The sequence below is a fragment of the Cydia splendana genome, chromosome 3 (assembly GCF_910591565.1).
Source record: "Cydia splendana chromosome 3, ilCydSple1.2, whole genome shotgun sequence".
Lineage (NCBI taxonomy): Eukaryota > Metazoa > Arthropoda > Insecta > Lepidoptera > Tortricidae > Cydia > Cydia splendana.
Window position 1 is genome coordinate 18454575 of NC_085962.1, and position 26102 is coordinate 18480676.

At 41.2% G+C, this 26102-nt stretch overlaps 1 protein-coding gene across 1 annotated transcript in view; it reads left to right on the forward strand.

Annotated features, from left to right (window-relative positions):
* The first annotated feature begins 1105 nt into the window (after positions 1 to 1105).
* Positions 1106 to 26102, forward strand: part of LOC134806908 (ankyrin repeat and BTB/POZ domain-containing protein 2) — a 33862-nt gene continuing 8865 nt past the window's right edge. The window contains exons 1-13 of the mRNA XM_063780332.1: positions 1106 to 2359; positions 13614 to 13789; positions 14454 to 14635; positions 20189 to 20347; positions 20982 to 21111; positions 21457 to 21580; positions 21968 to 22099; positions 22426 to 22552; positions 23094 to 23239; positions 23613 to 23794; positions 24218 to 24346; positions 24741 to 24922; positions 25802 to 25911. Coding sequence (XP_063636402.1) covers positions 1107 to 2359; positions 13614 to 13789; positions 14454 to 14635; positions 20189 to 20347; positions 20982 to 21111; positions 21457 to 21580; positions 21968 to 22099; positions 22426 to 22552; positions 23094 to 23239; positions 23613 to 23794; positions 24218 to 24346; positions 24741 to 24922; positions 25802 to 25911 — 3032 coding nt within the window. The 5' untranslated portion in view covers position 1106. The remainder of the gene's footprint in view (positions 2360 to 13613; positions 13790 to 14453; positions 14636 to 20188; positions 20348 to 20981; positions 21112 to 21456; positions 21581 to 21967; positions 22100 to 22425; positions 22553 to 23093; positions 23240 to 23612; positions 23795 to 24217; positions 24347 to 24740; positions 24923 to 25801; positions 25912 to 26102) is intronic.

A 26102-nucleotide genomic window follows, 5' to 3' on the forward strand; every position in this document is an offset into this window, starting at 1 on the left:
TAGAAAGTAAGTTACGTAAACGTGAGCGTTATGTCAATGTCAAAACTGGTGGTAGCCGTACTAGTGTCATTTTAAACGTCAGTTTGTCATTGAAAAGTCCGTTCAGAGCCTGGCTCAGTTCCCGTACACTTACCCCGCAGCCACACTTATCTGTATTGACCTTATGTTTTATTTGTGTAAAAGGAGAGTGACATTTTGGAAAATATTTTCTTGAATTCTCAATCTCAATTTCCTTATCTCATTGTTTAGGTATAAATTAAAACTTTAACAACTCAGCCGTCTCAGCCAAATTAAACATATTACCCTACTAAGTTACGAGTATTATTATAGTTTGCTGAAAATTACGTGTGGAGAATTAATTAAATTAATTACAAATTAAATTAAAATTATGTGCAAACAAAGATACACTACGCAGAAGGTAGGTACACTTGGGAAAAGGCAATAGGCAAATGTCTACTGTTACTATAATGTTAAGTTGGACGTCCACATTGACTATAACTGTAAGAACTTATTTTAATTTTGATGTCAAAATGATGGGTGTATTTCGCTCGTACTTGTCCGTACATGTGTTGGCGCGAGCGAGACGCACTGACTAATTAACAAATTGCAATAAGTTTACGAACCAGAAACACGCGATAAAGTTATTTCAATGAACTCGAAACATTTTCGTTCATAAAAGAAATAAACTTTGCGCTGTAACGGTGGACATTAGTTTTATGCGAGTTCAACAGTCGCGTATGATTATGTTGTCGAGCGATTCGTAATTGCCCCTGTTCGAGTGCGCTCTATATTTAGCGTACGACTGATGGTTCCGTTCACCTCCCAATGCGTATCCAATATCCATGCATGAGTCGATGGCTTCACGATCAGACCAGATGCACTTAATGTGATAATGAGCAGATGCACATACATATTTAAACAAGATTATTTTTACAACTTTATTCGAAGAACGGATTTTTAACCTGTCGTAAATCTTCACGGTAGGTACCGTGAAATCGGTATCTGTTCCAAAATTTGTGCGATGCGGTCATGATCGAAAACCACAAGCTTTGAACGGCGCCGCGGCCGCGCACGGTGGTGGGACGTAGGCAGCAGTGGAGGCAACAATGGTGCGCCGGCGACAGTGCGCCCGGCACGCTTGCGCGAATATGCTGTGCCCCGCGCGGTGCTCCTGCTTCTTGTGCCGCGAGCTGCAGTCCTGTCGCGCCGCCGACGCCCGCAAGCCGCCTAACAAGATATGCGACAATTTCATCCTGAAGAAAGCAGAGGCGTGGGAGCCGATGAAGTTTATACGCGGAGCCGCGAGGCTGTCGGTCCGACACTGGCAGAATAGGGAGCCGGCTACCCCGGCCAAGACCAGGCTCGCCGCTCACAAGTCCACCAGCTGCGAACAGCTGTACCCGCATCCCTCAGAAGAAGAAGGAATGTTCAGGATGAGAAGGGCTCCGAGCACGGATCGCGTCAAACCCCAATCCGAGCACAAAAGTGTATTCAAGTTGCTTGGCAACTCACGTCACAAAAAAGTAAGCAACAGTGATGCATCTGAATCTAAAGTACGACGTAGTGTCCTGAATTTCAGGAAGAATGATCCCCCTAACTCTAAAAATATTCACGAGAAGTATGTTCCTCTCCCGCAGGCGTCTCCAGTGGAACACATCTACAGTGAACCAAGGCCCTGGACCTCCCAGTTTGACGACTGCTGCCGGCCTCCAGTGTACCAAAGTGTTGAGAAAAGAAAGGAAGATAAAGGATCGATTGCTGATAGGAAAATGTATAATAGTCGACCGGCGTGCTACGAGGAGTTAGCACAAAGGCTTTCACAGGAAAATATGAAAAAACCAAACCTTCCTCTTACTGAGGGTGGTTTGGCTAATAAAATAACACAGAATAATAATAAAGTGGTGATATATTTTGGAGATTCCATCATCCGCAAACACGGTGAGCAAAGGATCACAGAAGAAAAAAATAATATTGAAGAAACACCCCACAAGGAAGAAGTAATTTATGCAAATCGTCTCTTAGATGAGACAGGGAATTTAGGGCTTAGCAGGGAAGTTGATAAAGGAGGAACGCAACTCGTCTCCGAAGTAGAAGTGCCGGAGGCGATTTATTCAGAGATTAAATCAAGTGAAAACAGGGATCCGTCGGAAATTGTGACCATCAACGACGCGACGTATAAGAAAGATGCGTTCGGGACTATGAGCTCGGACGGGTTCCTGATAGTCGAGTTCGAGGGTAACTTCGAGAGGGCGCGGCAGTTAGTGGACATGGTGCACGGAGGGACCGACCATCATGAGGCTACAGTACTGGACGAAGACGAAAACTGTGACTGGAGCTTCATCCAAGATTGGCGTAAACGGTAAGTTAGCTGTTTTATGGTTCGACCCGGATTTGGAAGGTTAGTATATTCCCTCGCGTGTGGTGCGGAACAGTTAGTAGTGGAGAACGGTTAATTGTTCATTCGGGAAGCGCGCGCGCCGACGAGATAACGTTTACGATGTTTTGTGTAGATAATGCTAAACTCAGCTGTTAAGTCATTAGCTTAGTGTTCCGGTTTCCAGTCTTTAAACAGTGTATAATATGTAATATGTATATGTAACACCACTTACCATCACCATTTTTTTATACCACGACGGTGGCAAAAAAGCGTGCAGCCCGTCTGATTAACATCAGACCAGCCACCGCAGCCTATGGGCGCAATAAAAACAATAGGATCAAATTGACAAAAAGAGTTAATTTTAAAATTGTAATAGAATAATAAACCAAGGTTAGGAAACTGTAAAATGCTTAAATATACCGGGTGTGGCCTGTAACATGAGCAAAAAATTAAACTGTAGGCTGTACTCGTCATACTGACCAACATTTGTTCAGCGACTTTTAAAAATAACTTGTGGTTTGATTTTTATTACACTTTAAAGTTTATTGTAAGACGCAATGTATTGCGAATTTTGTTATGTTTAAGGCGTGACAAGCAACTCAGACGTCACAATAATATGGCGTGGCGATGGCGTCCATTGAATATAATATTTATTTTGTATGAAAAATAGGGAGTCTAAATACTTCATAATTTTTAAAAGTTGTTGAACAAAAGTCTCACCGTTTGAGGAGTACAATCTATGTTTTAATTCTTTGCTCGTGTTACAGGCCACACCGTGTATATGTAACTTACCAATTTATTATACCTAACTGTAATGAACTTTTTATCCCCACTAAAAACCAAGTAGTAGTCCTCAGTAAAATTAGTAGGTAAGTACCTACTAATTTTTTCTTTTTCTTTCTTTACTTTCGACTTTTTTTAATTGTAGGTTTATCACTACACCTTATAAAACAAAGTCCCCCGCCGCGTCTGTCTATTTGTTTGTTTGTTCGCGATAAACTCATAAACTACTCAACGGATTTTCATGCGGTTTTCACCTATCGATAGACTGATTCTTGAGGAAGATTTAAGTGTATAATTTGCTAACCCATGCGAAGCCGGGGCGTGTTGCTAGTGAGTGTACATATAAGTACCTACCTATTTACTACACTTGTCCATTTATTGCTTTGTAGTACCTATAGGTACAGTAACCTGCAGATATAACTGACCCCACCCGCATAGAAACTTGTTTGCAGGGGGATCAGTTATCTCTGCAGCTTACTATGTTTATCATTAGATGTGTTGAACAAAACAGTAATAATCATTTTTCTATGTTTGCGATGAGTTTTCTGTGTTTGGACACCTAGGTAATATTTCCATACTATTAAAGGCAATTAATATATATTAGGTCCTTACCTATGAAATTGGCGTTTTTGTTCATAGATATAAGTCTGATCCTAGTTTTTTTTTTTTTACAAAAGTACATACACAATTACAATAAAACTACAGTGCACTCAATAAACAACGATTTTACATACAATTAATTGTTATTTTTTATTGTTAAGTGTTCAGAATTAAGCCTTGAAAATAGGTCTTTTCATGTGCTGTCGGTTCGAGTATTAAAATTACTTATATTTTTCTAATGGTACCAATTTTCAAGAAATGGAGATATTGAAAACATACCTTAAAGGTGTCAAAAATTACTGGAAAAATTTTGTTTGGTTTGAATTAGCCATCAAAAAAATATCCGCAAAATTAATTGTATGGAAATTCGTGTTTCGTTGAAATTCTCCGAACAAAACGCCAATTTCATAGGTAATGACCTAATATTTGACACTAAAAAAGCTAATCAATTACTTACATCAGATAAGTAGTTGGTACAGTCAACGGTAAAATATGAGTGTACAAATCATTTCAAAAATATGTCCCATAACTCTTATGTCAGTGAATTAAGAACTATTATGGGACATATTTTTGAGTAAGTTGTCTACACCCATATTTTTACCGTTGACTGTACATAACCCCCATGTGGCACTATCCGAGTTGAAAAAGTCTAAAGACTACGTCTAATGGCTCCTCTACACGATGAGCCAACGTCGGCCAATCCAAGGGACGCAGCTATGCGGTAGAATAAGATAGCAATATCACTTGCTCCCTCTAACGCATAAATGCGTCCCTTGGATTGGCCGACGTTGGCGCATCGTGTAGAGGAGCCATAATACACAATTGCTTGTTTGCTTAGCTACCATAGGATATAAGTAAAAGTTCTATGATGGCTCCTCTTCACGTTGGGCCAACACCAACGCCAACGAGGGACGCATTTATGCGTTAGAGGGAGCAAGTGATATTACTATCTCATTCTACCGCATGGCTGCGTCCCTCGTTGGCGTTGGCGTTGGCCCAACGTGAAGAGGAGCCATGAGATGTAGGCCATTAAGTATTCTAAGTATAGGTACTCTTTTAGCTGTATCTGTTTCCTCCATCAAGGTAAAAGTTTTTAGTTTACCGTAAAACCTGTATCATCTTGAACTAGATCGTACATTTTTTGTAGTCTTGCCAGTTTAATCGAACGAACGAGCGAAGCGAAGTGAAGTTCTTATCGAACGAACGAGCGAAGCGAAGTGAAGTTCTTGCATTCAACTTGGAACACACGGCTGGCTAGGGGCACGTCCCGGCATTTGGATGTTTTTAAGCTGAACTATCAGAGGATAGTTTGATACACAATAACTTAAGTAAATTTGTTCTAATTTAAATGAAATTGGGTGAACCTATAGATGAGGGCATTATATTTTAGTCATTAAATTTTGAGCAGGCTCGATCAAGAAGTTATTGAGCTAGAAGAGCTTAAAATGCTCTAAAAGCTATTTGTGGGGGGTCTTGCTATTCTGGTCATTTTAATTGCAAGAAAGTATGGTCGAGTTTGGTATCAAATGAAAGTGCTCGGTTTACACATTTGTAATATTGTTTTTTAATTTAAGATTTTATTATTCATTCACCACATTATTAGTAAGGTACTATTAACAATATGATTAGGTACCTACCACGTACCTACTATATAAAAAAACTTTTACAAAAAAAAAGAAAACCGACTTCAAAAAGGATGAAATAAAATATTATCCGTTTTTAAGTATATGCTTTACAAACTGATATGTTTGAAGTCGGTGCCAAGCCAAATTTGAAGCATACCATGATTTTAGGGTGACTCGATAAGAATGTACGTGTAAGAATGTATGTGTGTATGTACGTTGGATTACCTACCTTACACCACACGACAGCAATGATCATACTTTCTGTAGATACCTAAGAACACACCGTCAAGCCACCTTGGCGCAGTCCGTACCATGTTTGTCGGTACTAGTATAAAACCAATGCGATTGCCGATATGTTTTTTAAAGAGCAATAATTACAAATTTTCGAACTGTCCATAGTACTCTGGTGTGGGATTGGGACTGAGTTATTTCCCGCCTCTTATCCAGAAAACTTGATTTCAAAATATAAAACAATCCAAGGACCATCTACAACAGGGCTTTAACTTTTTACCTGCATGGCAAATTTCACCAGTTTACATGGCAGTTGTTTAGCCGAAAAGGTGACAAAGAGACAGACAGAATTACTTTCACCATTATAATATTAGTAAAGTTGTAATGTGAATTATAGACATAAACCTGATTATTTTTGACCGGTATTGTTACTATTTGTCGAGGCACCGACTTCAAACATATCAGTTTGTAAAGCATATACTTAAAAACGGATAATATTTTATTTCATCCTTTTTGAAGTCGGTTTTCTTTTTTTTTTGTAAAAGTTTTTATTTTTCAATTTTTAGTTTTAAGGCATTGTTAAAAGCTTACGAGTGACGTGTGACGCATGAATGAAAAGCATAATAATGCGTATCACTAAATTCGAAATTATTCCTGTCACTACACAAACACAAAATCCATCCTCCGCCCCGCCACTGACCCAATCCCTTAACCCCCCAATCCCATAACCCCCCGATCACTCAACCCCTGATCACGGAACCCCTCGACCCTGAACCACCAACCTTTCAACCGCCATTTCCCGACTCCTATGTAGCCTTACCATAAGTCTTACACTGACATATTCGCTAGCGTGTGCGTAACTTACTTTCTATGCGTCGTGCTGGCATCCTATTAGTGCGAACAAGATAGTTACGAAGACGTTAACGAATATGTAGTAGTGTCAAACTCTTGGTAGGGCTACAGTTGTACTTCATCAAATTGGTGATTTTCGGGGGGAAATGCTTAAGTTACTATAGAAAACAACGATGTCGCCATACTCGTGCCTTTAAAAATTGAGGACTTCCCTCATTTCCTTATGAATTCCGTCATCAGATTAGAACCAACAATGTTATGGGAACACCTTAGAGGTAACTTCTTTCAAACGAAACAAGAATTACTCAAATCGGACCACGGGTTTCGGAGTAATCTACATTTATAAAATCATCATTATTAGCATCAACAATCATCATCATCAGGTCCACTCTATCAAATTAGTGATTTTCAAGAGGGAATGCTTGATTTGCTTAAGACAATACCCAAATTACCATACATGTGCCTTTAACAATTGAGGAGTTCCCTCAATTCTTCATGGATCCCATCATCAGAACAGCACCAGATTAATGTGGGACCACCTTGGAAGTACCTTCTTTCGAACAAAAAAAGAATTGCTCAAATCGGACCACGGGTCTCGGAGTAATCGCTGAACGTCCTACATTTTAAGAAATCGTCATGATTATCATCAAAACAATCATCATCATCAGGTCCACTTCATCAAATTGGTGCTTTTCGAGAGAAAATGCTCGAGTTGCTTAAGAAAACACCCAAATCACCATACATGTGCTTTGAAAAATTGAGGAGTTCCCTCAATTCCTCATGGATCCCATCATCAGAACAGCACCAGATTAATGTGGGACCACCTTGGAAGTACCTTCTTTCGAACAAAAATATAATTACTCAAATCGACCGACGGGTCTCGGAGTAATCGGTGAACATACATAAAAAAAAAAAAACATAGCCACAACCGAATACAGAACCTCCTCCTTCTATGAAATTGAAGTCGGTTAAAAAAGACATTTCATTTGCGTTAACAACTCATGCGTGGGCCTAACCGCTTGAATAGTAGCTGCAATGGGAACTATGAGACAGTTATTCTTGGCCTTTCTTCGCAACGTCTGCGGGAAGCAACCATTAATTCCATAGCAATTCTTTTGATAACAATCGACGGTCGCTGAACTCGTGCGAGCTTCTACTTTTTTACATACCTACCAATCGTCCTCTTCACTAAAAACTACGCAACTCTCAACCTTATTTTATAAAACTCTCGATCCTCAAGTTCAACACGAAAGATCCTGCTAAAATATTGAGATATTCTTTTGTTCTGTCAATCTGTTACATGATTTCCTGACGCCGCTTTGTCGATAGCTTCCTTGAGAGCGTCGTTTTATAATGAACAACTTTACTTGAGTTTTCTTGTTTTAACATTTCTTACGGAATCTCCGTCTGATTCATTATCAACACTTTCTTGTTTAATTAATGCTGTTACGAATTAATTATCTTGCTCGTAGGGTGTTCAGATTGCGTTCTTTAATTAGTAGACTAATAACTATGGATATTTATTTGTGTTTAAGATTTGTAAGGCGATTCTATTTTTTTTTTACTTTTTTAGGAACTCAACGTCTACGATTTGATGATTGGCCAATGCGTTTTTGGTCATCGTTTTGGTACAAAAAAAAACTAGGGTGTGCTCCCAGTCCTTGCTTTCTATACAACGATGGGGGAAATTTTGGTCGTCGTCACATATAATTCAGTGCAGGGAGCATTCTCTATTGGCTCCCTATTGGTGACCTTCATAATCACTTCGGAAAATTACAATTAAGGTTCTAAAATAATATTTTTTCATTTGTTATAAGAAATGGTGAAAGGATTAAGTAGAGTTTATTTGAAAGCCTTAAATTTAAAATAATAAAAGCTGTAGGTATTGATGCAACGAGATATATAATTTAAAACGTACTTTTCATCAAAGTTGCATCTGTGTAATGCTTATAATATAACCTAGCACTACTCCACTCACATATATCCGGTCTTTAAAATTTTATAGATCTCTCCACCAGCAGATTCAATTAAAAACAACATAACATAATATTACCTAATAGCCGCAACAACATAGGTTGTGCAACTACAATTATTTGATTATTATCGGCGATAAAATCACACATCTAATACTAGTTCGTACAAAGTCTTTAAAACACTTATTAGTTATTAAGTTATTAATAGTAGGTACCTACATTACTGTAGTGGCCGGGAAACAAGGGCTTGCCGGCCGAATAGGTATCTTAGACTCCTGAGCGAGCGGTAGCGAACGGTAGACGCCGACGCTCAAAAGACGCCCTGCGGCGGTAGCACGGTCGCATTTTTATCGCTTGTCACCATGCCTGTCACGTTCTAACAAGCATGCGTAAGTGCGAAAGTGACGGGCATAGTGACAGACGATAAAAATGGAACCGTGCTGCGCCAGCTGGCCCTTAATGCCAAAATTCTAAATAACTCTTATCAACAAGACGATCTGGCAATAATACCTTTTTGATGGAAATTATCACACATGTAAGGTGGGTCAAACTCATCCAGACCAAAAGGCCGTGAAGGACCACCAAGGACAAGCGGAAGTATTGCTAAACTTAATTTTGCACTCTCCTGCCTACAAATAAGGTTGAAATTTGCGAAAACATTTTTTTACGCGGTGTGCTACACATAATACACATTGTGTTCATGCATGGGTGACAATTATTACACGCCACGTTAGTTTGTTTACCAAGACTGGCGCGTGTAGGTACAGTCCCCAGCAACAATATATGACATAATGTAGGACGCAAAAATATCTGGCACGATCTTATTTATAGCACAATAGAGCGCGTCATATAGTTTTGCGGCCTTCGTTGTGTCACATATTATTGCAGGTGACTGTACTAACAGCATCACTTAAAAGGAGCTAATACAAAATTGTAGTTTTTAATTAAATTGTTACAATCATTATGTATTGGTTTAATCTTGTAATAAATTTGGTAAAAACAAATAAGTAGGGTAAACACATACCTACATGTTCCTTCAATTATTTTTAAATCAAACCCAACGTATGTGTTTTATACGCTTACGTGTACATTCTATCGAGATTTAAATGTATTTATTTATCTTTTAAAAAATAATTTCAAAGGTTAGGCACCCTACAGGCAATCATTTGTCACATATTTGTATGAGATTTATTGATTAAAATTTCAACATAGGTACAAATCCTACTGCTTAAGGAAGCTTACTTGAAACGCGCTATAAAATTAGCATTATACACCCACCTAAACTGTTTTGAAAGACAATTTTAACAAATTCAATAGACAATACAATTTTGCAACGCCTTTGTGGAATTGGACATAACCTCTCCGTGATGAAACAGGGTTATTTGAACTCAATTAACAAGTATCAAGATAGGCGAGTGAAACTCCTAACTAAAACCATAGAGAAAAAGATACATAGAGTGCTCACTCCATACATCAGTGTACTAACCAAAACGACTATTATTTTCGTAGTCGACATCTAGCATCGAGTAGCGGAATTACTGCTACTTGACAATAGATGTTCCGACATTTTGAATTTTTTTGACATTTTGTCGCATTGCGTATATTTTGTCCCTCACGGACGCACGCGTATAGCTCGTCTATAGGATCCTAGTGGGATCCTACCATCTATGCTCGCAGGGACTAAACTATCTCCATACTAAATTTAAACGAGTAAAGTGATCTCTGGCCTCAGCGTTACACAATTACACATTCGGTGTTCAGTGTGTATTATGGTATTTTTTCGTCATTATTGTCTAAAATTGTTTCCAGAGAGGACGCTCAGAGTTAACTTCATGTCACTGTCACTTAAGGTGTGCTGAAAAATTTGGGGTGTCACTTCGTGTCTTGAAACACTCGCAACGCTCAAGATTCCTCTTTTCAAATCAGTAGCTACGCTCGTGGTTCAATTTTGGATTTTAACTCTTGCCCAGGTATTCATATTAGCACGAGGGGTTAAAGAATAGCTTTGAATTTTTTTTTTTCACAAGGGTGAAAAAGTAATAACGATCGGTTTCATCGCAAAGTCTCAGAAGTTTCGATGATTCATGATTAATCCACATACTTATACGACACAATCATACTGCTGTTATATAACTAGGCTGCTAAATAATAATATATAATTTTAACCCTTCCCGTAGTTAGGTATTAATAGTTTATCCTGCTTGTACACCAACTGTGTGAACGCACCCTTAAGGGAGACCCACACTGGGGTGGCCCTAGATTACATCAAGCCAAGTGTAGCCTTACCGCGAGTTGACACTTGGCGTTACGTTAGCGACTGCGTAAACTACGTCGTAGTCCATCATAAGGCCTGTCCAGACGAGAACAATTTTTCGCCAATCTGATAAATTGTCCGATCAAATCAGGTGGTGTCAAACGCCAATTTGACCACATTCACCAATTTTAAATTTATGGTGATGTTTGAGCGTTCTAAATTAATAAAATGCCCCCAAACGCGAATACCAGTGTCACAAATTGTTATTCTTGCGGCCGCACCCCATGTGTGCCCCATGTATGTCATAATCGGCGGTTGAATTCGGCGAGCCATAATATTGGCGTTTGCACGGCCTGATTTGATCGGACAATTTAATCAGATTATTGGCGAAAAATTGCCTCCGTTTGGACACGCCTTTACTAGCACTGATGTATTGGTGCGATAGAGAGGGAATGCGATCGAGTTCACACAGTCGCTAAAGGTGGGATCAGACGGTTCACTCGAATGAATGTTCACTTGAGTGAATGGATCATTTTTCTTTCATTGCATGTTCACACGGTGCTGGTGCTAAGATTATTCACTTTTTATTTTCTTTTACTATGGCGTCGAATGAAGTTGTGCGTCTTGGATACATTTTTATTCGTGATAATTTAATAAAGATGTTAAAAAGCAAAAAGCAAAGAAAACGTCGACGGTGATGGGTGCGAGCTTCGAATACATTAGGGAAACTAGCCATTGAATATCCTGAACGTATTGCAATAATTTGCGGATCAATTTAAGTAATTTTGAAGAACTTCTACTATTGGTTGCATCAGTGGTGGCAGCATGGTTCCATTTTTATTGCCTATCAGCCTGTCACTATGCCCGTCACTTTCGCACTTACACACTTATTAGAACTTGACAGGCATGGTAACAGGCGATAAAAATGCGACCGTGCTACCGCCGCAGTATATGTAAGTACCTAGCCGAATAAAGGATGACTCACGTTAGACCGGGCCGTGTCCGGGCCGGAGCTTCCAGCGCATCGTTTTCTATGGAAAGCATCACGTAATCGCCTGTCATATCATCGAAAACTAAGCTCCGGAAGCTCCGGCGCGGACACGGCCCGGTCTAACGTGAGTCATCCTTAAATTTTCAAATTTTACTGCCATACCTTGCTACTGGCGATTGGTTTGGAACTCTGGAATATTTTTACAGAATACCTACTAATACCATATCCTGCTTTTTCCAAGAAGTCTAACCACAGGATATGAGAAAAATATGAAAAATCGGAATGAACATTCTCTCTGTGTTCACACTGTTCATTTTTTGTTCATTCGGAGTGCGAGTGAAAGATGCCGAATGAAAATATCCAACACTGTTGGATTCTTTCACTAATGAATTCATTTTTCACTTTTGATTCATTTTATATTCACACGTGTTATTTTGAGTGAAAGATGAATAATGAAACGTGAAAATGAACCGTCTGATCCCACCTTAACGTAAATGTCAAATGGCAACTCGCGGTAGCCGTGCTGAACACTGTAGATCTAGATATTAGCGACACCGCAAATCATTTGCATTTCAAGTTTGAACTCATCAAGTATGTAGCCATCCCATTAAATTATGTAGGTACATTATGGACGTCAGATATAAGATCAAAACTTGATTTTAATTTGAAAATAACTTGCGTTTTTGCCTACTTAGTTACTATTAACGTGTAAACCGCGAATTATTCAACATTCCCACACTGTTAATTCTCCTTAATGTAATTGTATTCGAGCAGATTAACGGCTTATTCTCATAGTATTAAGAGCGATATTGGGTTGAGGTTGCAGTGCTTTCTCCGGACGTGTCATTCGTTATGTCTTGTTTAGGTACCTACTTCCTTTGCTTAAGAGTCACAAGAAACTTAGGCGCCGGCTTACAAACGAAGGGGCGCTGCTATGGTAACTTATATGTACTTACATTGTGTAAAAATATTTTCCATAATGTCAATATCCAGGGAGGAAAGTGCAGACTACGTTTGTACGGACTAGTGGCCGTCCAGGCGTCCACTACCCTCTTAAGAATCAGCTGAGGCAACTATTATGCCTTAAGAGTCCCCAACAAGCTCGGTTCTCCATACAAACGTAGTTACGCTCTGATTTCAAAATGGCTTGTAGATTGCTCTGAAAGTTTGTATTTTGTATTTACAATATTACAGCAGTACAGCACCATCTACATAACTGTCAAACTAGGGGGCATTATTTTTTCTTAGACTTTACATCTCTTCCACTATGAATAACTCTGTGGGTGAAACTGAATAGAAGCTTGTAAAGTACGTAATTAGGTGTTAGCAAAGGCAAGGCATGGCTACTCGTGGATTAGTCCCGCTCCGGTAGCCTTTGCCCGACGCTTGCTTTAGCCACGCCCTAGCCACGCTGACATTCCGAAATGCCCGAAAACTAGCCGATGTTCTAAAACTTAAGACTTTTTCATTGCGCACACGCAAAGCCACCGTTACAACTCTATCTTACATTTTTAGCTTAGGTACATACTGCGGTTTGTTCCGTGACATACATTTGTCAGTTATTAAACTAGGACAAGCAAGTATTTATAAGGACAGCGAATGACAAAGGCAAAGCTTGTGTTGGTGTACATAATTATATTACCTCAATTAGCTAATAATCATTTGTCCTTATCTGTCATTTTGACAATTTGTATTTGTAAGAAAGGCATAAAACATAATTTAACTAAATCAGGCCCGTAAAGTTTTATAAATAACGCCTGTTTTAGTGTTATATACAGAATCCTTTTTATCGTACCATGGAATTCATAAAATCAGCGTAAGCTATCATCCCTTGGTCGTATCAAAACCGTAACAAATTGTTAATCTGAATCGGCCTCATTGGTGCATTCGGTATCTTAAGAGGGTTAATTTAGCTGTGTGTCCTCAGACCGTCGAACGGCGGACGGCCCGACGAGTGGTGCGGCGTGGCGGGCGCGCGCGCGCTGCGCGTCCGCGTGTGCGCGGCGGCCGACGCGCCCGCGCCCGCGCACGCGCGCCGTCTGTCGCCGCCGCCGCCCGCGCGCCGCGCCTCCACCCCGCCGCCGGTGGACCCCGACACCAAGCGTAAGTATGACATAATATCCAAAAGTTGGAAAAATCTCTTAAATTTGGAAAAATTCGTCTTTTTCATTAAAAATTACCCAGCTTTTTGAGAACTTTATGGAAATTTTCTGCAACGACGTGCACATAAAAGTGTAAGTACTTATGCTAAGATCCAGGGCTGATTATTGTCCTGGAAATTTTAAAGAATGTCTTCTTTCTAGTCCTGTAGGCTATCAACTTAATCTGGTAAACTAATTTGATAATTGAGACCTCAGGCTGCTGGTGCGCTGAGGGTATGTCCTTCCTCCGGGAGCTGGGTCGTCGCCTGCTAGAAAGAGGCCTTGACCCCCGCTCCGGGTTTTTCCTGATGCAAAGGCTGTCCATCGCAGTCCAACGCGGCAACGCAGCGAGCGTAATGGGCACCTTTGCGTCGGGGGCAGCCCGGGACGGGCTTCAGTAGGCAATTTTTTATACTTATTTAGTTTATATTTATATTTAAGTTTAGTTTTTAATTAGTTTTATGTTTAGTTTATGTATTATTTTAATTATGAAACAAATTTATTATTTGATAATAGAAAAACTGATTTTCGACCCTTCACTCCATAATTAATTAATTACTGAATGAAAATAAATACAACAACAATCATATTTCAAAAACAACAAATAAACTCGTTGTTTATTGCAGCCCTGACCAGCCACAAAGAGCCGCCAAACGGCGCCGTGGCGCTGAAGACCGTGAGCGGCGTGTCGCCGCTGACAGCGGCGTCGGCGCCGGTGCGCGGCGCGCCGCCCCAGACAAGCTACGCGCTTGAGCGGCGACCACGCCACGACCACCACCATCGTCCGCCCGACGCGCAACCTGCTCAGGTCAGTCCAAGTCACAGATATAGAACGCATACGGCTCGGCCACGACATTGCGCGACTGGCGAAGGCGGCGGCGACAACCATAGGTTGGAGTGAAACACAGAGGTCGGACCTTTCGTTCTCACGGTTTACTAATGTGTTGCAGAAAGATTTTTGACATATTTTTGTATTGCATAATGTTACTTGGCAGAAATGTCGTTTGGCAGAATTACCTTTCCCATATATCACTCAGCATACAATCATTTCGCAGAGTTTTAAAATCTAGAACCATATTTTGGCATACTGTTGATGATTATAATAGTCTTTTAAACGAGTATTAATTTCGCAGATAAATGTATTGCATAATATTTAGGTAGCATAAAGTTATCAAGATGCATTAAAGTTAATCAGATAACCTAACCTAACCTAACCTAACCCACTTTTCTGGTGGCCGTTCGTTTTGTATGAGGTCGCAGTTCTAACCTAACCTAACCCACTTTTATGGTGGTCGTTCGTTTTGTATGAGGTCGCAGTTCTAACCTAACCTAACCCACTTTTCTGGGAGCCGTTCGTTTTATACAGGAGGCCACAGTTACAACCTAACATAATCTTCTTATCTGGCACAGGTTCAATTTTGTTTGGGGGTCACGGTTCTTACTTAACGTAGTCCACTTTTCTGCAAGTAGAAAAACATTATGCCATAATGAAAGTATGCTGCAGTATGATTATGGTAAGTACATAAAATTATGCTAAACCAAAGTCTGCAAAAGTAATCTTCTGCTAAATAATATGCTGCAAAATGTATTGTATGCTTAGTAATAATAATGCAAAGTAATATTTATGCCTAATTATCATTCTACTAAAAGTGTTTCTGCGATACATGTTATGCGAAGTGTATTTCTGACAAACAATATTATGCCAGAAGAGGGGAACCCCGTTCTCACCTATGGTTGCCGCTGTCGCCGTTGCCACCCGCGCAATGTCGTGGCCGAGCAGTTACGCTTAAAGATAATTGAAGTGTGCAAAAGGGAAGCCATCACGTATAAAGATTTCATGAATGCGAAAGAGACACGTAACAAATTCAAAAACGTTATCAAAAGTGTAATATATTTCTCAAGCGTCCTAGCGCCCCGCTTGAATGTACCAAAACGTAGGGATGGCGAACTGGAAAATATGGAAAGCTGGATTCAGGAGTAGGTGGTAGAATTGTTACAAAAACATATAATTTTCGGAATCACATCGGAGCTCCTGCGAACAGAGATATCCAGAGTAGAATCTGCCTCAAAATAGTAGAAATTTGCGAATTTCGGCATTTTTGAAGTACCCTGCACCTTAAACCTAAATCCTGATTAGACATCTTTGAAACTTCACATGCAAAAATCACGTATGGTACAAGTCTATGTAGGTTTGCGAGATCTGCAGCTCACAGAGCCGCTAGTGAATAATAAAGTTACGTAAACTGATTGCAAGTATTTACCAAAATGGTCTTACGAAAGCAAAGGCCATGCAAAACAAACAAGTATCTAATTTTAACATGACCGCAAGCGTTACAGGTTATAACTACTTCTAGTTCACAGTTACTGCGTTTATGGTCAGGCCAGTCATGACAGCAACTCAAAAAGCCTAGCCTTGTGTTCCTAATGGTACAGCGGTCTGCTGGCTCGTAAGCACCAGTATAACAAGACTTTGAGTAGCTAAATTTTGTATTAAAGGAAAAATGGAAAAATTTACGCTTCCGAAAAAAGAAAGAATGGAATGGAAAGATTTGCGATGTCCTGGTAGGCTTCCGTAGCTCAATTGGTTAAGAGCAACACACGGATTGTGGAGGATGCGGGTTCAAGTCCTGCCGGAAGCGTAAATTTTTCCATTTTTTCCTTTAATACAAAATTTGGAATATCGCTCGCAGACGTATCTGCTTGATAAAAAATTGATTTAGTATGGGTTAGCACATTGTTACTGGTGAATTCTCAATGCAACTTGAGACTCCGGTGCCGTTAAAAGATGTAATTGTCTTTCGGTAGATGTCGCTATACGCCACCCCAAAGGCGTGTTTACATAAAAGAATGGAATGGAAAGATTTGCGATGTCCTGGTAGGCTTCCGTAGCTCAATTGGTTAAGAGCAACACACGGATTGTGGAGGATGCGGGTTCAAGTCCTGCCGGAAGCGTAAATTTTTCCATTTTTTCCTTTAATACAAAATTTGGAATATCGCTCGCAGACGTATCTGCTTGATAAAAAATTGGTTTGAGTAGCTAGTATGAAAAGGCCACTTATCGTAGCTTTTAATTAGTGTCCGACCGAAGGTTCGGTTTCGGTTTCGGTTTCGGTTCTACATATTTATACTGATTCATGTATAGGTACAGAAATTAATTGGTTTACTATAAATGACAATTCCACTAATGAGAGCGCCACTGGACGGTCGACGCAGTCTTAAGAGGCTGTCAATACCTATAACGCGCGCACTGTCTAATTGTATCGGAGTGAATGAGATAGCACTGTCGCACGTAGCCGTTGGCCGAGTATCAGCTCGGCCCGAGTCGAACGATGTCTTTTTCGCTCTTATTCAGTCATTTTTCTATCTACCTCTAATGGCAAATTTTATGCGAGGCTAAAGGCTACGCTCAACTAGGACCGCAAAGTTGATTTTATCAATAGTTAATATTTTGCGAAGCTGAACAGCTGACTATTGATTAAAACGAAGAAAAAACCCTTAAAAGTGTCCCCAGTACAGTTTTTCATACGAATGCTCGACCTTAGCCTCACTTTTTACCTCAATTTACCATTGGTTTGAGTTCCACATGTCCTCTACTTCAGCTTAGCCTTTGGCCTCGCTGCGCCATGCTCGGCCTGCGGTCTCGCTTTTTAATACAATGGACATTGGTTGGAGTCTGTGCTTAACTACTTATCCTGAAGCCTGAAGCACGGCTTTGACTTCGCATGAAAGTGCGCCTCACTGGGGCACTTCGGACCTTTAAGCCCAGGTGTAGATCGGTACCCGGCATTGCGATATTGTTAACAAAAAAATTCGCGCTCGCTGCGCTCGCGTTTTTGGTTGACCCTGTATCTACATGTTAGCTTGACTGGTTAATGAATAGAGTTAGACCAAGAAAATTCTGCAATGATTTTGATAGCATACGCAATGCTACTAGTGCAAATATTATTTATACGTCATAATTTCATAGAAGTTTTGACGTTTAAAGTAACACTTGCACTGCATGTGTTATCAAAATCGTTGCAGAATTACCTTGGTCTAACTATAGTAATTTTCTTAAAAAACTGCTAGTAACATCAATTTCAAGGACATTGGGTGTTGACAGCCCCATAATAAAAGCGGTTTTATGACATTTTTTCAACGATATTAACAAAAGTCTACAAAAGTTTCGGTTTCGGTTTCGGCCGAAACTAGAGCCAAAGCCGAACATTCGGTTTCGGTTTCGGTTTCGGCAAAAAAACATGTTTCGGTCGGACACTACTTTTAATATTGCAACAGCCTCCGAATAAACACTCCGTCAACAATTTTATAGGTTTTTCTTAAATAATAGTAAAGAAATTTTGCGTTATTTTATGATTTGTGTAAGTAATCCACAAATTTTACATAAAGACAATGCATTTCGAAATTGTTGTACAAAAAAATTAAGAGTTCTCTAAAAAGGACTCGAGTCTCTACAAAAGACTCGGGTCTCTAACAAGTTGAAAAGAAACTCGAGTTTAGACTTATTATAAGACTTAATATAAGAGTCTGAAAAACTGAGTCGAGTCTTGAAGCAGAGGACTCAAAGGACTCGAGTCCTAACCAACACTAGTCGATGGTGTCTGTCCAACACGCACATCCACCCAATCTGAAACTCAGCAAGGGGATGCCACCGCGAAATTAGTGAAACTCTCTGATGTTAAATTATCATTATCCACTGCCATTGTCGGATATATGACTAGCTGTTGAGTGTAATTTAAATATCAAAACTTTAATAGAGGCATCTAATAAAGCGCGGTTCCGGATCGCTCCGGTTGACGTAATTATGTGCCTACGTTATAACTACTGGTTTACCCGAGCGGAATTATCGGCAGGCGATTGAAACGAGTAAATGACAGAGGCAAAACCGCATGTTACGTTACTGCGTAACATTATGGGGAGAAAATGCACAAACGTTGTGGTGTTTAAAAATACTAAGTACTTACCTACCTGCGAAACAAAAAATAAAATTGAGTGATGGGAGTGACTTATAAACTTCTCGGTTTTCGATAGAGTCTCCATAAGAATCACAAAAACCTGCCGCCAAAACGCCGCTCCTAACAAACGAAATCATAACTTACTGCTTAACGAAGTTAATAGTATAAAACAATGGTATAATATAATGTCGCAGTCAAACGGAAGGGCTGCTGTTCTGCAGCGCCGGAGCCACCCAGATCCATAAGCCGCCCCCACCACCCCGCGCCCCTAATAAGTCCTACGAACTCCAGATTTGATGGATACCCCAGCGTTTTTCATAGTTTTGATGTGCCGCGCCGCGCCGGCGACGCGTGGTGAAGAACTAATTCGACCAAAATGCCGCGACAAATTGCAAACGGCGCTGTTAATGCCATAAGATATTTTACTAACTTTTTACAATTTGCCTTCGGCAATTTCCATAACGTTTCGCGTTTGTAAAATGACGGCGCCATTTAATTTTGTAAAAGGCCAATTCTTACAATTTGCCCGCGACATATACTTACCTACCTACTTAATTATGGCGGCGGCTAGGATCGCGTGACTCTGAAAGAGACTCTCATACAAGTAGATTTGAAAGATAGGCAGGGATATTTAAAATATTTAAATTAAACAAACATGCATTTTTATGGCAGTTATAAGCTCTTTCCGTAATTTTAAATGCCTATAAAACAAGTTACTCAGAAGTAATGCAACAAAACGTGATTTAATTTTTACGTAGTCACCCCTGCTTCAATGTTTACTCTACTAAAATGCACCAAAAACCACATGCCTCTTGCCGTCACCTTAATTTATTTTGATTCGTCCAATTGTTCATCTGGTTCTAATTAAACAACGTAATAATTACAACAATTACCTACGTAACAGGGAAAGTATTGCCAGCAAAAACAAGCATTGTCTTTACCCGACTCCCACGATCTCTTGATAGGGAAAAGCGTAATCGGTGGGAAACATTAAAAGTTGAGCTGAAAGCGAAAGCGAGCGACAATGGGCGTATCTTTAAAGTTGTGGACGAGTTTCATAATATGACTAACTAATGTAGAATCATTTGTGTTGATTTATGTGTGGTTTTGGTTTATTGGTCAGAACCAAACCGTAATTGATCAATTATAAGCTTTCTATTTTTTACAACTAAGTACCTTCATGAATACTTGCAACTTTAGAGGGCCTACCGTGAACCATTTCATTCGTTCGTTCGTCTATTTGCTCTTTTTCACTTGAATATGCAATAGTGACAGAGAGATGCCGAAATTTCGATTTTAAATTTGTCCGGTAAACCCTTAGGGTCGTCACATATGTATTACTGACCCTTTTTATTTTTTCCACAAGCTTTGATTTTGGGTTAAACTTCACAAGGAAACTTCTTTTTCAGAATGGGGTCCGCGACTGCAACAGCAGCTCCGATGAGAACAGGTCTTCGGGGCACGCGTCGATGTCAGACAGCGGTGGCGCGGGGGACGCGGGGCGGGACGAGCCCCGGCGGAGCCGCCAGCAGCCGCACGTGCGGGGCAAGCACAGGCCGCACAACAAGGTATGTTCACTGATATCAGGGTTTAAAACAGCCGGAACGAAGTAATAGGACTTAGGTAACGAAGTAGTAGAGTCCGTGGGAATCTGCCAAATCCTACACCGGAACGGTGACGCAACAAAATTAAAATTGTTATGTCGCCAAAATGATGTTTAGCTTTAAGATGATTAAATAATGTTAAAAGCCTATTTGTTAATCCATCCATCAGAGAAGAGTTTTTATGCTTTATCTGCAATAAGGACCTTTCTATCAGAATTTCTGTTAGAATATAAGATGAAAATTTCCTTATTAACTTAAAGCACAGGTAAGGTAAGGACCCTTCTGTGAAGGAAATAAATGATGATTTTAATTTGGTTTATCGGGCTTTAAATTGAGGATCAACAGCACTGGGCGTTATGACTTATGTTTTAGTGTACTAAAATTTAACTACGACAGTTTTTCTTATCCTATTCCGTGTTCCTATCCGTACGCTTTTTTGTCTTTCACGTGCTTTGGCTAATCGCAGTTTACTTTATTCATGCACTCCTCATCATTATCGTTCATGGATCCTCTAAATTTATTAGCAATAATTCATCGGTAAGTCATTCTTGACCACATGACCCGACTGTTACAAGACTAATGCTGCTGAAAACCTTAGTTACAGTCACCGTGGCCGGGAGGCGGGGGCCTCGAGGACATCAGGTCGGCCATCAAGCAGCTGACGCTGCGCTCCAGAGATAGCAGCAGCACGGCTACCAGTGGCGCCTCCAGCGGCAACGGGGCTCAAGGTATGGTTATCATCCTGATGCGGATCCGCACGCTGCATCAGTGTGTGGGCGAAGCAATGTCCCGCTCGCGGCGCTCGCGTGAAGAGAAGAACGTGAAGACCGCCGCATGAACGCGAACATTCGGGATGCGGTTGGCTTAATAAAAATTCCCGCACGCTACCAACCGACTCGTTGAAGTGGGTGGAAGATGTTCAGCGAGGGTGGGGATTTTGGAAAATCTGGTAGATTATTTGTAAATTGATTGTAGGAACCCCTTGACGGGACTTCGATTTTCCGCTGTGAGGGTCACAAGATACCTAACAATATACGTTTCTCTTTTTCACGAAAGCCTTAAACTAATTTCAGAGACCGGCAGCGCAGCAGAAGCCCGCCGCCGCCGGGCACCGCTCGTGCGGCAGCCATCTTTGGACACCGTGTGCACCAACGTCACCAGTGCCGACGAGTTCGTATGGGTGGATTCACATAACAGGTGATTGTCTAACACCCTTATGATACAATCGGCAATGAGACTTCCGACCACTCCGACCGTGTAATAGGTAGTAGGTGGTTGGCAATCAAATTGTATTAAGCCCCTCCCAAAGTCAGGTTGACTTTTAGTTTAGACCGTCGGAAGCGTCGAAGCGTTTTTATTAGTCTTCCAAAAAAACGAAAGGGATATTATCTCCTCTACGTTTTTTAAAAGACACAAGAAATCGGAACCTAAGACTTAGATACAATTTTAGATGCTTCGATATAAAAATGTTTTTACCACACCAGACTAGTGAAATATTTCATTCTTCAAAAACTGTCGAGAAAGTAGCATTTATCCACAAGAGCGGGAAAGTTGTTTGATCCGAATATATTTCTTCTGGTCCAGATTAGTAGAGCTACGCTGTGTACCGTGGACGGCGAGCGAGATGAGCCGCGCGCTGCAGAGCGGCCGCTGCAAGGAGCTGGCCCCGAGGCTCGCTCCCGACGCGCCGCCGAGACTCGCCTACTTGCTGCAGAGGTACGTCGTCTAGTATCGAGACCACACGGTTGACACGCTATACATACATATATAGAACAGAAATCGTTTGAGTGTCTAAGAAGTATTATCATGTGCCTACATGTATACGCATCAATCTGTTTGTATTGTGTAATAGTGTTGTAATTATTTAGGAGTAACAAATTTGCCGCCACGCTGTGAGGTATTTCCATTCGGGACGGGGCAGAGTGGGTCCATTCTGTATACAAATAAAATAAATACAACTGGTAGTCTAGCAGTGTAGACGACGAGTTAGTTAAGTATAACTCTAACGCCATTAATTACCTATTACACTTTTTTGTTTTTAGAGCTTTAGTCCGAATATCGCGGGAAGCCCAACGACTGTCGCAGAACTTCGGCTTCTGCTCCAAGCACGAAGTCGCCGGGGCCTTCAGGATTGTGCTCAGCACGTCGCTCGCTGATACTTGCATCAAGGTATCATCATAATCTTTCCACTCTTGCATACAGGGTCCGCAGGTAATGGTCAAATCTTAGGTACCCGATGAGATTAGCCCTAGGCAAAGGGCATTAATTGATTGTACAAAGTGTAAGAAAAAATTATGTCGTCTAATTTGACAGCTGAAATAGATAAGCTGTAGCTCATACTTTTTGTGATCGCTGGACTGTTAAATGTTAACGATTGACCAGAATTATTACCTACATAATGTACATATACATACAGCGTTATCTTCATTAGTTGTAAAATTCCATGCACGAATTTTATCTGTCTTAGACTTTACCACGTTATACAATCGGTGAAACTATTCCTGTGACTGTATTGCCACTTACAAAGTGATTCAGAACAAACGCCAAAATACTTAATAAATTAGTCCACTAACTTATCTCTGTCTGTCTTATTTTGTTCGCTTTTTAGCAATAAGACCTCCTGTAATCTGCCTCTGTAGGTATTTAGTCCATTGTGTGATTTTTGAAACTTTTTATTAAGGTCACTAAAGTTCTTTTTTATGTTCCTCAGGGTTGTCAACGCGCAGCGACGATGTACGCGACGTCGGGCAGCGCGGCGCGGCGGCTGGGCTCGGCGGCGCGCGCGCGCACCAGCCTGGCCCCGGGCCGCTTCCAGCGCTGGATGCTGGACGTGCGCGTAGCTTCCTTCGTCCACGAGTAAATCTTGTCTTCTACTTTTTATTTGAAATGAATAGTCTCTATTCTATGCCTCCGAATTCTCTTCAAATCCCGATTCTAACAAAAATCCATAAAAACATGAAATGTATTCACATGATCACATCACATGCAATCTATTCGTCCACAAGATTCGTCATCTTAGCTTAAAACAACAGTAATCGGCGCAAGTCTCTTTAAGACCTCGAAGTACGTAACCACAAACAAGAACCAAATGCTCGGCAACATATTACGTCAATATACCTACTACCAACCTCCGCCCTGCTGCCCCGCACAGTTCAGTATTTATGAATTTAGGAGTTCTAATACTTCTAATTCTAAAGTCACAAAATACATTCGTATTAAAATCTTTTAGATACGCGGCGATCTACCTCTGCGCCGGTATGGAGACACTCTTAGAAGAGATCGCTCTGACCGCGGGCGGCGGCACCGGGCCGGTGACGCCGGCGGCGGTGGACCACGCCGTCGCCAACTGCGCGGACCTGTGGGGCCTGCTGCAGCCCTACAGTCACCTGAATGCCGGCCGCATCGCCTCAGGTAACTGGAGATCGTTCTGACCCCATACCAGCATCTATACAGGTTGGCTAAAAAATAACTGCATTCCTGTTGCCAGGGAGGTTTTAGGATTATACTGAGCAACTTTTACTATGGGACCAACCCCGAAATCCCTGGCAACGGGAATGCAAGTTTGTACATACGACAATAGGATGGGAAAGGCCACCTTTTTAACCACGCTGGTGGCACCCCTGACAAACAAGCATGCATGTGCCTACCCTTTAAAAACCAGTACATTTCTTTGTTTTTTGATAAAACTGCCACTGTAGGCTGTAGGCAATCGATAAAACTCGGTGGGGAGTTCATTCCGCAGCTGAGGCGATTGTGGCGAGAAAACCGTCTAAAACGACAGCACGTCAGATAAGGTTTCTGACACCTTACTTTATTTCGCTTTTGTGTTTACAGGAGCACTGTCTATTTCTCGCTGGGAGTCCATGAGCTCGATGGGTTCGGGCTCGTCGTCTGGCCCCTGCCGCCCAGAGCACAGGCAGTTGGGACTCAGCCACGATTCGGGCATTACCACTAATGGTTCTGGTAAGACATCTTAACATTTAATTTAGAGCTGATTGCATCAAACTGCTGGTTATGGCAACGTACCTAAATAATATGACAGTTCTCTCTGGGATAACAGCAGACTTTCAGTTAAATTTTTCAGTTTTTTTTTCCTAATTGTAACGCACAACGTTAAGAGTGTCATTGCATGAAAAATATTTTGACTAGTAAAGATATCACTTCAGGAAAAATTATCTTGTCAATGAACCATGGATAATTCTGGCGTAAAGTCGCTAGAGCTGCTAAAGAAGCACCGAATAGTTGATCTGATATGTGCCTTTAAAGGCACATATCAGATCAACTATTCGGTGCAATTACTAGAGTTAACTCTAACCCTGGACATTGATAAGGGCTAAAGCTGCCACTATGTTCGCAGGCGGTTCAGGCACCTCCGCCGGCTCCAACGGCAGCACCGGATCCGGCGCGTCGGTGTTGCTGACCACCTGCGCGGGCTCCGCCGCCGAGCTGCGCGCCGTGCTGCGCCGCGTCACGCCGCGCCACGCGCCCCTGTCCCCCGCGGCCGAGCGCGCGCTCTACTACTTCATGCGCTGCTCGCAGGTACCGTCAGCGCGGTGCTGTGCCGAGCTGCACGCTGTGCTGCTACCATCATTTACCTATACAGCATTCTACTGTGCCAGCTTCATAGCTAAGATGACCTCTGTTCTCTACAAACGCCTATCGTAAAGTAATATTGTACCTATCTATTTTGATGACAGATACATCGAAAAGTTACGTCATGATTTCCTTACAGGGGACCGATTTTTTAATTTCGAGTGCTCGATTTCGTCACTCGAAAATCGGTGGAAAACAGCATAATGCTGATTTTTGAAATACGTGCGATATAAATTGGGAATCGAGTGGTATTGACCACTCGTTTTCAATTCTATTAGTAGAATTTAAATGCCGGGTACTGCAGATATTATTGAACGAAATACTCGAAACTCGAACGAAATCGAGCGGTCGAAAGTCAAAAATCGGCCCCCTGATATATAGTGTAGTGCATAGGTAATTATTTTCCATCGTTTTTTTATTTTCACGGAAACGTACGAACGTGTCTTGCTATTTCAGTCAGTCTCGGTTCAAAAACTACTAAGGTTGACTGAGGTAGCATGACAAATACGAACGTTTCCAAGAAAATACGATGGAAAACAATTATCCACTATATCTGTAAGTATATTAAGTTTCGATTGGTATTTTTGATTTGGATTTGTCATTTGGCTAGGGTCCTGACCACGTAAGACCAGTGACAAACTGGGCATTAAAAGGTTTATTCAAAGAAATGGTGGTCCTACCACTAAACCACCACCACTATTAGGTACCTACTGCCAAACGTCAGACGAAACCTTTTGGCGCAGAAAATCGTGCATCCACCTCTCTATCTGGAAATCATTCAAGTCTCTTACATACAAACCATACAAACTGTTGTGAATGTTACAGTTGGAGCACAATCTGAACGCAGCATCAACGGCCAGTTGTGCTAACGGACTGTGGGGCGAGCGTGGCGCCGGCGCCCTGCCTCCGCTCGGCGAATGGGTCCGGGTTATCAGGTGTGTTTCTTAACTTTGTACCTACTATAGTAAAACCTCAACAATTCGAAATATGATACAGAAATACTCATTAACATGAAATAAACTGTTATTGCTTACCCTCAAAGCCCAAAATCTCCATTAAAGCCAAATCCAAAGCCGGTAATCTTTTTGTGAAGCCTCCTCCACACTCGTGCGCGAATCGCGGCGCA